This window comes from Vespula vulgaris, chromosome 19 (assembly GCF_905475345.1).
Source record: "Vespula vulgaris chromosome 19, iyVesVulg1.1, whole genome shotgun sequence".
Lineage (NCBI taxonomy): Eukaryota > Metazoa > Arthropoda > Insecta > Hymenoptera > Vespidae > Vespula > Vespula vulgaris.
This window is the reverse complement of record NC_066604.1, coordinates 3,733,239-3,749,346: the sequence shown is the minus strand read 5'-3', so window position 1 is coordinate 3,749,346 and position 16,108 is coordinate 3,733,239. Positions and strand designations below refer to the sequence as shown.

Here is a 16,108-nt window from a genome sequence, read left to right as displayed (position 1 = left end):
AATCAAGTTTTGTCGGCTATTGCGTCGAGAGCGAGTTTTGTAACGAGCAAACGGAGGGAGGAAAGAGGAGAAGCGAGAGAGATTTGTTACGAGCATGGATCGTTTAGCGACAGAAACCTGGTTCGACTGTTATTTTTTGAAACTCGGAAGGATCGTTCTTCGTCATGAGTAATCGAATTAGTCATATAATCATTCTTTCGTATAAATCTAACTGTGTTCTATTTCCTTATCTCTTGTTCGCGTACATCTCTCTCTCTCTCTCGTTCTGCATGTTTTATTTAAAGTAAAATAAAACTTATATTTTTAAAGTGATTGCACACAGTTTTGTGCGTCAGCCAAAGACAAAACGTTCGAAGCTGGTTGAGGACTAAGTGAAGGAAAAGTAATTAAACCTGCTACTTCGACAAACAAACCTGTGATGGAAAAATGGAAAAATAAATAAATAAATAAATAAATAAATAAGTAAATAAATAAAACGAATAGAAAAACGCGTGATGGTATATAATTCCATTTTCCGAATCAATTCACAGTGTTATACGCGAAACGAAGAGAAGTCACTCTAGTGTTTCAGAGAAAAAGAGAAGCTCTCTTTTTTCCCCATCTCTCGAAATTATTTTGGCAAGCTTTCAAGAGTGGCAACGAAGGGAGGGTAGACGAGAGGGCAGAGTGAAGAGCATAGCTGTGCGTCGCGCCAAACCAAATTGGAATTACATGAGAGCCGCGAACATTGGCGGGAAAATACACGAATGGAATATCGAATGCGTGATATTTCGTGAATTCCCCACGGAATATCCACATCTTAGTTTTGGATAGGACGCAGCTTCATGAATACGCAAATTTAACGAGTCATCTAACTCACCTAATCACACTTACTCGATTTCACCAGTATTTTTGTTATCCTCGAAAATGTAAGATCTCTGTTTCGTAAGAACAGCACGAGTCTTTTCCTCGTGGATTTTATCGACTGGAAGATGGATACTTATGGATAAGTTTGAGTAATTCTATATCTCATTTTAGGCGACACACTCGAATAATTCTCAATGCGGTGTGACCGTTGAGAATTCTGATTTGCCTCAAGAACGACTACGGACCTCGAGAGAAACGCACTATTTTATACTCTCTCATAAAAACGTTATAATAAGAGCACATACGTACACATAAGAAATCTATAGTAGATATATTTGAAGGCAAATCGTTTCTTTCGTTCTTTTTTGTTTAAAGAAAGAGATTGAAGATATCATCGGGTTAAAAAGATTTACTGCTTCCAGCAAAGTAGTATCCTCGAAAGTGAAAAGTTCGTAGGCTTCGTGACCGGTTAGTTCTTGCAAGCGACGGATACAAATGATTCACTTGGAGCAAAAGAAGTCTTTAAAGAAAGAGAAACAATGAAGATGGCTCGAAAAGAAAAATAGCAAGGCTAGTTAACGGCCACGGATAAGTTTCGAAGAATAACGCGTTGGTAATCTTTTTCGTCTCGATTCGACTCAAACTTTTTCTACTAGAGAAGTTAAACTTTTGTGGTTCACGCTTACACACGTTAGAATAGTTAATGAGTTTTTCCTCAAAGTTTATCTTCCAAGGGAGAATTTTTACGGTGCTTTTATAACAAATTACTGACACGAATATTTGAGAAAGTAGGTGGATGTTAAAATTCGATGGGTATTGCAGAAACTAACTAATCCTCCGATAAAACTTGATTTCTGCCCTTTTTACTTTTTCTTGAGAAAAGAAAGAAGAATGTTATTATGACAGAGGCAATGCACTTAGTCGTCGAATTTCCTCGAGGATTCTTTGAAATTCTCGACTTACAAATAATCCTTTATTCCTTCTCTTTGAAACGAACGAATTAAAACGGAAGGGAACATGAAAAATTATCGGAAGGTATTTTTGATAGAAAGAAAACGCGCAGTATTTTCTGAGTAAATAAACTAGCGCAAGTACAAAGCTCCTCGTCATACGCGAGAAACGAGAGTATCGTAATTCCAGGGAAAATGATTATCCGCTTGCCGTAATTATTCTAGGCAAATGCCATCGCAGATTAGTTACGGTGCGTTTACACTGTCGCCTGTGGAAGAGTAGCAGGCGCGATTAAACGTAGCGAACAAGCGATAAATCACGGCCGCACCATCCTGATATTTTTCTCGATTAACCGTAACCCGTTGGTCCACGTACCGATCGAGTCTACTTCTTCTTCATTCTCTTTCACTCCCTCTTTTTCACTCGAATTCGTTCTTTCCAGATCTCTAATTGCATTCCACTTCTGATGCGAAAAGAGAAAACACAATTACGAGAATTAGGTCGGCCATAGCAACGTTTATTCGTCGAAGGATTAATGTCGAGCTCTTTTTTCTCTCACTCTTTCTTTCTCTCTTTTCCTCTTTTCATATCATAATCCGTAAACTCATAATCCTGAGATCAAAGAATGTTCTCTTTATTATTTTCGAAAAAATTCAAGAGGATGATAATAAAGTTTATTATGTCAAAGAGTGAAAAATTTGTAAATATTAATTGGAGGTACAAATAAAGTATATGTATCGAGATAAGAAAATATCTAATGAAAGTAGCGATACGATAAGGACAAAAAGAGAGAGAGAGAAAGAGAGAGAGAGAGAGAGAGAGAATAAAATTTATTTTATCAGGATGAAAACACTGCGGGTATAAATTGATATTAATATCAAATATGAAGTACAGTCAGTAATACAAAATATAAAGTTACAAATATTTCAAAATGTCGTAGAATATAACAAAATAATAAAGGCAGAAAAAGAATGATATGTGTTATATCAAGATATAAAATTGATGTGTCTAAATATCACAAGGTATCGTAATATATATTACCTATTTGTAATAATGAAAAAAAAATATATAAAGAGGAAAAAATGTATATAAAGAGAAAGAAAATAGGGAGAAATAATTAATATTCTAGGAGAAAATGCCATAAGTTTCCAAGCTATTGAACTACAGTGAGAACGGCCGAGAAGTACGTTTAAAATTCCAGATCGGTCGGGTTAAAAAGTTTGCTCGTAAGATCGAAAGTGACGGTAGAGCAGCTCGGCAATTTGTCGTTTTCGAGACACGGTCGACTTTTCGTCGCCACCACTACCACGATCCTTTTTCGTGTGTATGCATCTTTCTCTCTTTCTCTATTTTCCCTTCGCTACCATTTTAACGATGGACCGTTAATAGCTTCACGCTAACATCGACGCACTTTTACTATATTCTGATTTATTCGTTCGTTGGGCCATATTTAAGCGGCGTTAAATACGCTGGCGTTTCGCCAGACCTCCCATATCATAGTTTTAACCCTTCCTCACTCTCGTTTACCCTCTCACTAAAAATCCCTATTAACTGATTCATAACGTTGCTGATAATAATTTTCAATCGAATAAGTAAAATATACGAGGTTTATGTTCGATACTTGGTTTATCCTTGTGAAACGATAATAACGATTTTTCCATCTCTCTCTCTCTCTCTTTTCCTATTTTAAATATCATAGACAATTTTCTAAACTCGTATGTAAAGTTAATTTCTAGATGGAATATGTACGAATGCGCACTATGATAGATTGAAATAGCTACGAATGTGGAAAGCGAAAGAAAATACTTTACTTTACGTCTACTACTTGAATTTGCGAAAGGTAAAAGCCATAGGATCTGCAGTCTATTTAAGAGATCCTTTTAAATTAATAGCAGCTTATCTCTAAAATAAATTAAGTCCAGATATTACGTTTAAAGAGAATCATTAATTTAGAAATATAATTTATTTTGTGATGTTAAAAAAACACACTGTCCATAATAGTAACTGTTTTATTATGATAAATTTCATAGTTTGTATAAACATGTGTCGTATATAACGGTAAAAACGCAATTTCAATTTTGATGCTTATTTCTAATGTTATTTTCTCGCTTTACACTTTCGAATATTCTTAATGAGAAATTATCTTATTAAATTCCTTATCGATATATCACTTTTAATGATCATAATATTTTATTATATAATACATACGTAGTTCTAGTAACTACGATTTAAAGGTCTTCGTTAGATACAGGGTATAAATATAAACATCGAACAAGCGAGTTGTAAATTGTTTTTTTTTGTTGTTGTTTTTTCGGTATCGCTGTAAGTACGTAGCTCTCGGGAACATATGAGTCATACTCGATCATTTCGAGTACAGATACCACGGAGTAAGCACGGTCCTGGATTATTTTATACTTTGGTGAGTTTATTAGACGTTTTAATTAATATTTCTGATAATCATTGCAGTTTATACACATTAGAACCGATGCAGTCATAGTATTTGTAACGAGAGGAAATGGATCAATCGCGTGGAAAATGAAAAGCTATGAAACAACGCTTATTTCGTATCGTCAGGCATGTAAAGTAAAACAAATATTCCATCGCGTTACGTATAACGAATTATAAACACGAACATTTTGTAAAAAACATTTAACCAATACGCAGGAAGGAACCATTAAAGCGTTTCTATAGTACTCGTTTCAATAGGCAAGTATACATTACGATAACAAAACAACGTAACAATGACCGTAATCATCGTACATATTCTAGTCGAGCAAAATTGTTATTTGCACGAGAACGATCGTGTAACGAACTGGAATCGAGGTACAGAAATAGTCTTTTTCGATTCTCATAAATAGCCGTTCTGTTTTATCCTCCATTAATATCGTTTTTTCATTTATTCGAATTATGGATAAAGCATTAGCTCGATTCCGATGTAATGGATTAATCGTATATTTTTAGAAAACTCGATGAATATTTCTGGTTAATTCTTTATGAACGATCACGTGATAAATATGGTATTGGGTTGTTCTCAAAATTTCGCATATTTTTATGAAAACCAATGGGTAATATTTTTATGTAAACAACATTTTATTCGGTAATATATGCACCATTTTGATCAATGACCCTTTGCCATCTCTTGGAAAACTACTGAATATGGATTTCATTGTCACTCATTTTCAAAATCAGGCCAATCAAACGAAATTCAACAACATTAATTGGTTTTCGTTTTACTACACATCTGTGCTGAAATATCAACTTTTAGAATATGCATTAAGTCTACCGTAAAGTTATATTCGTTCAGCGTATAATTATTTTTTTCATGAAGCTTTATTTTGTTAAATCATTTTTAAATTAATTGGACAGAATCTGTTTAAATCAATATTTATTATCGGAAAAATGCAAAAATATTGCATCAAGAATATAAATACGAACGAACATTAAGATATCTATAATACTCAAATTTTTGTTTTCACGAGAATGTTTCTCACGATTTTTGAACGATGATATAAAATGATCTTTTACCTGCTTTCTATCTCTTTCACGTTTTCTAGCAAACAATTATTATTCGTAGAGCTTCGATTCGAGCAAAGACGACAGGAGATTATAACGGATGCAGGAGGAAAATTAATTTTGGTCTTTCATCGTTGAAAGTCCAAAAGGGGGAGAGAGAGAGAGAGAGAGAAAGAGAGAGAGAGAGAGAGTGAGTGAGTGAGTGAGTGAGTGAGTGAGTGAGTGAGTGAGTAGTGTGATGCTCCCTCGGTGAACTTCTCGATAGCAAGTAATTCACAGCACGTGCTGCACTGCATTTGAGGAAATTGCTACGAACTTGCTCTCTCTCTCTCTCTCTCTCTCTCTCTCTCTCTCTCTCTCTCTCTCTCTCTCTCTTTATCTATCCCTTCTCGTCCTTTGAACAGTCGAATCTCAAGGCAACCCACAACTCTGCTCGATTCTGCTCATTTCTGTTCGTGGTGCTTTATAAAATGACTTTCGCGAACAAGTAGACTGCCATTGATTTTATAAGATAGTGTAAGGTGATTTCCTTTTTATTATCTTTTTTTTTTATTTTTCTTTTTATTGAAAATACGCGATTTTTATTTTTTTAATATTATATTTTTTATATAACTACATAGTATGAGAATGATAAAATTATCATCTCCTTTTCTCTTTTACATCACACATTTTCGCAATTCTTTAAAAGTCACGATCTTCTTAGAATTTTGATCCTACATGACTTTGAAAGAGCTGCATAGAAATCAGTGTTCAAAAACGTTTTCTTATGAAAATCTCCAAAGTATATATAAGGAATAAAGCTGAAAGAAAAGCACTTTTTTCGAGCTTGGAAGCAGACTGCTTACATTATCGCCGTACATAGGACGGGATAAAGTTAGCTCGCATGTTTAGCGCTGTCTCGTTGCTTTATTCGCGAATATATTACGACGAAATTTATTACCTTCGAGATTTAGCACGAGACGAATGAGATAGATAAAGAGATAGGAAGAGAAGAAGAGAGAGAGAGAGAAAGAGAATTAACTCAAGGATGTGTATATTACAGACAGGAATATAACAGACATCGAAATATTTTCAACGAGATCATAAGCATGTCAATTGTAGTCATTAATCGTTTACAATGAGATTCAAAAATTTTGCATTTCAAATAGGATTTCAGTGGCGTAGCATCAACAGGATTCACCTATTTTCCCTCTCTCTTTCTCCCCCTCCCCCCTTCTCTCTCTCTCTCTCTGTCATATTTTTCACCCATCCAGTATCATATTTTTTATCCGGTTCAGTCTTTTTACATTTCATTTTGTAATGAAATATTTCTCTTGTTACGCAAGCTCGATAGCTATAATATTTACAAGGTGCGCACAACGTTAACGGCAATGGAGGAAGAAGGGATTCAGTGTATAAAATCGATTCCACGAATCTGCATGAAGAGGAGATTGAACGGATATCGCGTTGGCATTATTCATGGTTGTGTTAGCTACGAACTTATTATTTCGAAAAATGTAGTATTCTTCTCGTTCATAGCACGAGCGGCCAATCGACAAAGGATATTATTTTGCTCGTCACGTATAGCGAGTTAGTTCAAACCTCTCGTTCGATTCGCACGGATCTCTCTTTTTCTCCTCTCTTTCTCTCTCCATGTAAAAAGCAATTTTGCAAATTAGCAATAAATTCACATTAGTGAATCGAATGAAATTTCTCTTGAAATTTCTTTAATTATAATGTGGGTCAGTTAACGATTTTAAATACATATATATATATATAGTAGATATAATGTTGTATAACATGGCGTATTTTAAATTGTTAACTCCCTGGCATTATTAAATGAAAAACAAAGGTGTTTCTGTGTTATTCCATTCTTTCATGTATATATGTATATGTAATATATGTCTGTGTGTGTATTTTTTAATTATTTTTTTGCTCGCATAGTACTTTATATCATTCTTTTATAATCAAAGAGTTTGTTTAAACCTGACCGTGTTCGCGGTCTATTTATTTAAAAATGATAGATGGATAATTCGTCCGATTATTTTTTCAATATCCGAATAAACCAAGAAAAACTATGTAATGTTTATAAAGGTTCGCATCCGGCTATAACAAAGCTTATCGAATATTTTTTTATGTTTGCGTTCATTTTCTGCATTTTTTCTATAATATTACAGATCTAAAATATATGAAAATCGAAGTTAATATCATAAATCGTATAAATATTATTAGTTTTGACAAATCCCTATTATAGAAGAAGCATGTGATTAAAAGAAATTTCTTGCAATATATTAATATGCCGATATACATGCCTCTTGAAAGAAATTAGAAACATTTTATTGAAATGTTATAAATTAATTAGTTCGTATCTAAAGATTAATGTTTGTAAATTATATAATTTTCCATTTAGACAGGAGAAAAAGACTTAGAGCGAGTTATGCAACACAGACTTAGAAGAATTCTTTTTTTTTTCGAAATCGTATAGAAATCGATCGTAAGAGCTCGAGTTATTTTTTCTAAACCGAGAATATAGAGAAACGAAGAGAGAAAATAGGCAGGAGGGTGGCAAAAGATCAACCGTGGGCCGTGGCCGTCCTTAACGGATAACGAGCGGTTCTGCTTACGTTGAAAGAGCAAAGAGCAGGGACGATAGTAGTTGAAGGAGAGAAGGAGTGGTAAAGAGGAGGTCGTATTTTGAAAACCAATCGGGTGTTACAGGGTGCGGCCAAGAAGCGAATGCTCTCTCCACGTCGCTGACAGGGGGATCGGTGAGGGGTCGGAGAGAGGGTGGGGGCTTCATCGATTTCTTACCCCGTGGCCTAGTAACGCGTTTCGTACATCCGCTGTACAGTCATTGGGTGTAGCCCCGGCACGTTTTCGCGGCTTCACTCGAAGAAAACAGGGTGTGAACGTGACTAGGATCATTTTTTAGCAATTTTAGATCATTCTACGATGCTTTGAAATATTTACGATAGAAATAAAGATTTCTTTCTAACGTAAAATACGAAATAGATTTTAACTACTTGATACAATCGTTTGATCATATACATTTATCGGAGCTTGCATAATTCTTCAGTCGCTTTTTTAATTTTATTAGTTCATGTTCGAAGTTTATTATTTCCTAGATGTAATCGTAGGAGTTCCAACGGGATATAATACATTTTTAGATACGATAAAACATTGGATTATATAGAGGCTTACAAATTGGTATAAAAATGATTTTAAATAATATCTTGCTTTGGATTGCACTGGGAGCGGCCTGGTTACGAGCACTTGTCAATCAATTCGTTTAGTTTCGTCCACCGAACAAACGCAATATACATAGGTAGCTATGTAAATATATATGTATGAACACCTGCGATCGTAAATGGCACATGGGTAGGTATTTCCTCTCTATCCGATAAAATTTTGCATACTATAATACAGCCGATCATATTCTACAGCGAACGATATTAGTATGTGTCAATTTTTGTATATATTGAAGATGCAACGTTCAGTGATGTCAATTTTCTCGTTACTATGGCTATCCGTAAAAGAAATTTGTTCAGATACTCGATTCAGATAGACATATGTAGAACAATAAACAATCGATTTAAAAAAAAATACAAAAATTCGGCTGAATTGTATAGGATCCAACATTCTTATAAAATTAATGATTAAATAAAATATAAAATAAAATTCGTACGAGCGAAGGTGAAACAATTTGCCAATTTAACTCGATTCGTACGCCTAACTTTTTCTTCGATCGAAAAGGATAAAACCTTTTTAGAGGATAACAAAAAAAAATCGTTCGTTTCTTTGTTTTTTACTTTGTTAATAAATAGATCATCTGTTTTGATTCGTTAAACGTTTGAAAAAAACATAAAGTAAAAAGTAAAGTTAAAAAATCGATACAGAATAAATCGATTTGTCGCTCGACTAAATCGTAAATTAATTATTAGTTCGGAATGAAAATAGGCCGAGAGGAAAAGTAAAGAAGAGAAAAAAGATACGAAGGAACAGGTTTGTCATGACAGAAGCAGAAAAAAGGAGCCCACGAGAGAGTCGTTCGTGGCAGGAAAGTAATTACCGTGCTGTAGTCTACATAGCATAATTAATACTCGGACTAACAAGGAATATTCGTGAAGTGGTCGTCTTTGATTTTGATGGAGCTTTACATCGATAGAGTGGATGAAAATAAGAGAAATTCGTGTCCTCTTATCTGTAATAATTTAATTTTAAGAAAATATTACATCTACAAATGTTCATTTATTATCCTATTCGTTCCGTAGATATAAATTTTATTGTATTAATGCAGATTTTAAGTATTTTATTGAAACTCTTGAAAATTGTTTATAAGAAATTGGTAAATAATTGTTTAATATCGCGAAAAAATATATAAACATTGTTTCGTTAAGATCGTCCTTTAGATATGCACTGGAAGATTGTTTATAACGTATTATTTATAACAAATTGTTAAACATTTTTGTTTAAAGATATTGTGCAAAGATATACGAACATTTGCTCTTTTAAATTATCCTTTAAATATGTTCTGAAACATTTGTTTATAACAAATTGTTTATAACAAATTATTTATTTATAACAAATTGTTAAATAATTACATTTAAAGATCTTATGAAAAAGTAGACGAACATTTTCTCTTTAAAATTGCACTTTACGTATGTTATGAAAAATTGTTTATAACAAATTGTTTATAACAAATTATTTATTTATAACAAATTGTTAAATAATTACGTTTAAAGATCTTATGAAAAAGTGGACGAACATTTTCTCTTTAAAATTGCACTTTACGTATGCTGTGAGAAATTGTTTATAACAAATTGTTTATAACAAATTATTTATTTATAACAAATTGTTAAATAATTACGTTTAAAGATCTTATGAAAAAGTGGACGAACATTTTCTCTTTAAAATTGCACTTAACGTATGCTGTGAGAAATTGTTTATAACAAATTGTTTATAACAAATTATTTATTTATAACAAATTGTTAAATAATTACGTTTACAGATCTTATGAAAAAGTGGACGAACATTTTCTCTTTAAAATTGCACTTTACGTATGCTGTGAGAAATTGTTTATAACAAATTGTTTATAACAAATTATTTATTTATAACAAATTGTTAAATAATTACGTTCAAAGATCTTATGAAAAAGTAGAGGAACATTTTCTCTTTAAAATTGCACTTTACGTATGTTATGAAAAATTGTTTATAACAAATTGTTTATAACAAATTATTTATTTATAACAAATTGTTAAATAATTGCTTAAAAGTTGTTTAAAGATATTATAGAAAAATAGAAAAACGTTTTCTTTAAAATTACATATACTTTTGACAATAGTTTATAACAAATTATACAAATTAAACAAATAGTTTATAACAAATTATATAAACAATTGATAAATAATTGTTATAAATATTACGAGAAGGTAAAGAAAAATTTGCCCTTTAAAACGGCCCTTTTTTGAAGTCTCCATCATGCTTAGTTCCAGAGATATTCCCATTTACATATTAGACGTTTATATCGGTTCATTGACCTTTACAATTTCATTGATGGGGTATTGACACACTGACCTATATAAATTCTTGGAATTTACGCACTTTCGTAGTATTTTTACTATTACTACAAACATGTGATTGAACATATGATTTCTCATTATGAATGACATATTTGAACGACGATATCTTCGGAACGGAAAATCGTAGAGAAGTGAAAAAAACACCATTTTCATCGGGAAATTGCCCTCTTTTTATCTATTTACTTTAATACTATCGGTATAATAGAATGAATTTCATCGATATTTCGTGGATACATATATCATAAAAATTTATGTATTCTATAAATTTTCAAAGTCGATTTTCTTGAAATAATGTTTCATACTGATTATATTATATTTAACTATAGTAATATAATATAAATTGAAGTCCTAAATAGCCAAAAGCAGATTGTCAGAGGAATTAGATAACAAAATCTAATATAACGTCGTCTTCTTGAATTTATAGTAACGAAATTCATCCGGATTGGAATAGCCGACAAGAACGACAACCCGCCTTACTTCGACAAAAGCCTCTACGAGGCTGAGGTAGACGAGAATGAGGACATTCAACATACAGTTCTTACTGTCACCGCCAAAGACCACGACGAGTGTAAGCATATCTCGCATTGTTTTCTTGCGAATAACTGTACAATATGACCGCAAGATTTTTGGAATTCTTTTCGAAATTCTTCTTTTTGACGGTTTACGATTCGAGAGTTCCCTTTCCAACAAATGTGTATTTTTTGAATTCATAGACGAGAGCTTTTGCAGAATAAGAAATAAAAAACATAAAAATGTTGGAAGACAATTTACAATTCACGTAAAGAAAAAACAAACGATCCAACGAGAAATCCAATTTTTCCAAGAATCACAAAAGCCATTTTTTTTTCGTTTCACAGCCTCGCGTATTCGATACGAGATTACGAGCGGTAACGTAGGCGGTGCTTTTGCTGTGAAGAACATGACCGGCGCAATTTATGTCGCCGGTGTTTTGGATTATGAAACCAGGAAAAGGGTGAGCCAATGAATCCGAACTTTTCTCTTCGATTTCTACAAAATCTCTTAATAAATGTTTCGTAAAAAATGTTTCGCTTTTAACCTCGGATAAAACTATTTCAGTGAGAGTTCACTTTTAATTCTTTTTACAAAGATTAACGTTTGAATATTAACACATGGAATTTTATCAAAATCTTCAAGGATAAAGGAAATTTGATTGCAGTTTCCTCCATTTTTCTCTTTTAGTACGAACTTCGTCTCACAGCATCGGATAGCTTGGAAGAGAATAATACGACTGTCGTGATACACGTGAAGGATGTAAATGATAATCCACCTGTCTTTGAAAGACCGAATTATAGAACACAGATCACAGAGGAAGATGACAGGAATTTACCCAAACGAGTACTCGGGGTAATGACCGTGTTAACTTCGTTACTTCCTTTTTTATGCATTTATCTTTTACTTGAGATTCGTCAAAAGGAACGGAACTTTAAATATTGATTTCATTGGATTTAGGTCACTGCGACCGACGGGGATAAGGATAGACCTCAAAACATCGTATATTTCTTGACGGGACAGGGAATCGATCCAGACAACCCGGCCAACAGTAAATTTGACATCAATCGGACTACCGGAGAGATTTTCGTCCTCAAAGTAATTTACATTTTTTCAAACGAAAACTCCATTTAATCTTATATCAGTCCACTTTCTTTCCCTGTCTAATAGAAAAATGATATAACGTGGAAGTAGCAAATATTTGCCAAGACCCGAATGAAAAATGCACACATTGACGATTTTTAAATGTCTTATTCGAAATGAAAATGTTATAGAATGCGAGAAATATTCTGATTATTATTATCCATAATTGTCATTTCCGCCAGCCACTCGACAGAGATCAACCTAATGGACGACCTCAATGGCGATTCACTGTATTCGCTCAGGACGAGGGTGGGGAAGGTTTAGTAGGATATGCCGATGTACAGGTCAACCTCAAAGATATTAATGATAATGCACCGATATTCCCACAGGGAGTATACTTTGGTAACGTTACCGAAAATGGAACTGCAGGTTCGTATAAAGTATACTATACGTAGATCTGTATATGCGTATTCCATTTGGTTCCTTTACACTCATGTTCGTAGGCAAGTTTTTTATAAGAGTTTAAAAGATTACTTCGATATCGATATTTTTCATTTCTATTTGATACACGAATATGACATAAAATAGCGTACGTATGATACAACAAGATATATATCGATCGATTTACAATAATAATGAGTTGCATGCGGATAGTAAAAACTCTTCTAAACTCTTCAACTTCTTCCATTTTAATCGAACGGAATTTTATCCCTCCTAAATCTTGCTCTAAATTTCCAAACGTTTCAATATTAAACAACTTAACCGGTATATGTAAATAGATGCATCCGTTCGCATTGGAAGTACAATATCTTTCGTTTTATAGGAATGGTCGTAATGACCATGACTGCAGTAGATTACGACGATCCTAGCGAAGGTACAAACGCGAAATTGGTTTACTCCATCGAAAAGAACGTTATCGAGGAAGAAACTGGAACTCCCATATTTGAGATCGAATCTGAAACAGGAGTTATCAAGACGGCCGTTTGCTGTTTGGACAGAGAACGTACCCCGGATTATTCTATACAAGTTGTCGCGGCGGATGGAGGGGGGTTGAAAGGTAATCCGATGATACTTCATCATCAAAGTATGCAAATCGAACTTATTGCGTGAAAGAGTCGCATACACGCACGCAGACACGGAGACATGACTTGATAGAAAATGAAAACCTTACTCTTTAGGTACCGGGACGGCATCTATACGAGTGAAAGATATAAATGATATGCCACCACAATTTACGAAAGAAGAATGGTTTACCGAAGTAGATGAAACGGAAGGACCTGATTTACCTGAAATGCCGATACTCACCGTTACCGTTCACGACGAGGACGAAACCAATAAGTTTCAATATAAGGTATTACATTTTTTTGGTTTTTTAATGTATCTTCTCTACCGACTCGAACGATTCTACGTGTGTGCTCTACGGTTCTGATGTCGATAGGTCATCGAAAGTAGTGGCTATGGTGCCGACAAATTTACCATGGTCAGAAACAACGACGGTACTGGCTCTTTGAAGATCGTTCAATCTCTCGATTACGAGGATCAATTGCAAAGCAATGGATTTAGATTCAGAATACAAGTGAACGATAAGGTACGTGCAACGATCCGACGTTAAGATCTATTCCAAGATCAAATCAAATAAATTAGATTCTACGTGCAGGGCGAAGACAATGACAATGACAAGTATCACGTTGCTTACTCTTGGGTAGTAGTGAAATTAAGGGACATCAACGATAATCAGCCACAATTTGAAAGAGCCAATATCGAAGCGACTGTGCCGGAAAACGCTAGAATCGGGAATACTCTCGAAACGTTTAAAGCTACTGATCCCGATCAGGGTGGCAAAAGTAAAGTTTCATATTCCATCGATAGAAGTTCCGACAGGAAAAGACAATTCTTCATCAACGAGAATGGTACGGTGTCCATTCAAAGAAGTCTCGATCGTGAGGAAACCCCTCGTCATCAGGTATATTTATTCTTTATAAAGTACCTCAACAAATGTTAAACCAAACTTCTCAACGTTTGAAATTCCAGGTTAAAATCTTGGCTATCGACGACGGTATACCACCAAAAACCGCGACAGCTACTCTGACAGTTATCGTGCAGGATATAAATGATAATCCACCTAGATTCCTTAAAGATTATCGACCGATCTTACAAGAACATCTGCAAACGAGAAAAGTCGTCGAGATTTTAGCTACCGACGATGACGATAGATCGAAGAGCAACGGTCCACCATTCACTTTCAGAATGGATCCTAACGCAGACGATATCATCAGAGCTAGTTTCAGAGTCGAAAGCGACAACAGTGAGTCAAATCGTAACGATTTAAACGCCGAATTCAAAGGTATTCGATTAATTACCATGATATTATCTTGCATTCAGAGGGTGCAAACGGAGATGGTATGGCTATCGTTTCGTCGTTGCGATCATTCGATAGGGAACAACAAAAGGAATACTTGATACCGATAGTGATTAAGGACTCTGGAAATCCTTCGATGTCTGGCACCAGTACCTTGACTGTTATAATCGGTGATAGTAACGACAATAAGATGCAGCCAGGATCTAAAGACATTTTTGTATATAATTATGCAGTAAGTAGAACGATATCGTCACGGAAGAATGCGTTACGTCGTTCGATCCAATGCGTAATATAATTTTAGGGACAATCACCCGATACCGAGATAGGTAGAGTCTACGTCTACGATTTGGACGATTGGGACTTGCCAGACAAAAAGTTTTATTGGGAAGGCCTCGAACATGCACAATTTAAGCTCGACGAAGATACTGGCATGATATATATGAAATCTGGTACGCACGATGGTAGATATCATCTTCGTTTCAAGGTTTACGATCGAAAGCACACGCAAACGGATGTCCCTGCGAATGTGACAGTCAATGTGAAAAGTATTCCCCACGAGGCCGTTCTTAATTCTGGCTCTGTTCGAATATCGGGTATAACGGATGAAGATTTCATACGTGTCTGGGATTACAGGGTAAGTTTTATTAAATTTACTTGAGTTTGCAAGGCGAACGAATCCGTATTGCGTTATGATTACATCGACGTACATTTTCCATAGTCACAAAACTTATCTCGAAGTAAAGCGGATTTATTCCGAGAGAAATTGGCACATTTATTGAACATCGAAAGGGACTACGTTGACGTATTTAGCGTTCAGTTGCGAAGGATGCATCCACCTTTAACCGACGTCAGATTCGCTGCTCACGGTTCTCCTTATTATAAGCCCGTTAGACTCAATGGAATCGTCTTGATGCATCGAGAAGAGGTAAGGAATTTGATCGATGAGAAACATCGATGATGCTTCCTCCGGATACGCGGAGTATTGTTATTGTTTTTCGTGTAAAATTAGATCGAAAAAGATGTCGGAATTAACATCACGATGGTCGGTATCGACGAGTGTTACTACGAAAACGAGATGTGCGAAGGCAGCTGCACCAACACACTCGACATCAGTAGTTTACCTTATATGGTTAACGCGAATAAAACCGCTTTGGTGGGAGTAAGAGTCGACGTGATAGCTGAATGTACGTGCGGTGCAAGAAACTTTAGTAAGAGCGAATCCTGTAGGAGCAGTCCTTGCTACAATGGCGGTCGTTGCGTGGAAGGAAGATTCGGATTATCGTAAGTA

The 16,108-nt window shown here is 34.6% G+C and overlaps 1 protein-coding gene across 7 annotated transcripts in view; it reads left to right on the top strand.

The window, feature by feature from the left end:
* The window catches only part of LOC127070600 (neural-cadherin), a 74,923-nt gene that overhangs the window by 53,285 nt on the left and 5,530 nt on the right, over positions 1-16,108 (top strand). For all 7 annotated transcript variants that reach the window (XM_051008759.1, XM_051008757.1, XM_051008755.1 and 4 more), the window contains 14 exons: positions 11,293-11,436; positions 11,726-11,841; positions 12,069-12,233; positions 12,339-12,476; positions 12,704-12,890; positions 13,285-13,518; positions 13,640-13,812; positions 13,900-14,049; positions 14,119-14,424; positions 14,493-14,766; positions 14,844-15,052; positions 15,122-15,454; positions 15,539-15,745; positions 15,830-16,101. In XM_051008759.1, the coding sequence (XP_050864716.1) occupies positions 11,293-11,436; positions 11,726-11,841; positions 12,069-12,233; positions 12,339-12,476; positions 12,704-12,890; positions 13,285-13,518; positions 13,640-13,812; positions 13,900-14,049; positions 14,119-14,424; positions 14,493-14,766; positions 14,844-15,052; positions 15,122-15,454; positions 15,539-15,745; positions 15,830-16,101 (2,908 nt within the window). The remainder of the gene's footprint in view (positions 1-11,292; positions 11,437-11,725; positions 11,842-12,068; positions 12,234-12,338; positions 12,477-12,703; positions 12,891-13,284; positions 13,519-13,639; positions 13,813-13,899; positions 14,050-14,118; positions 14,425-14,492; positions 14,767-14,843; positions 15,053-15,121; positions 15,455-15,538; positions 15,746-15,829; positions 16,102-16,108) is intronic.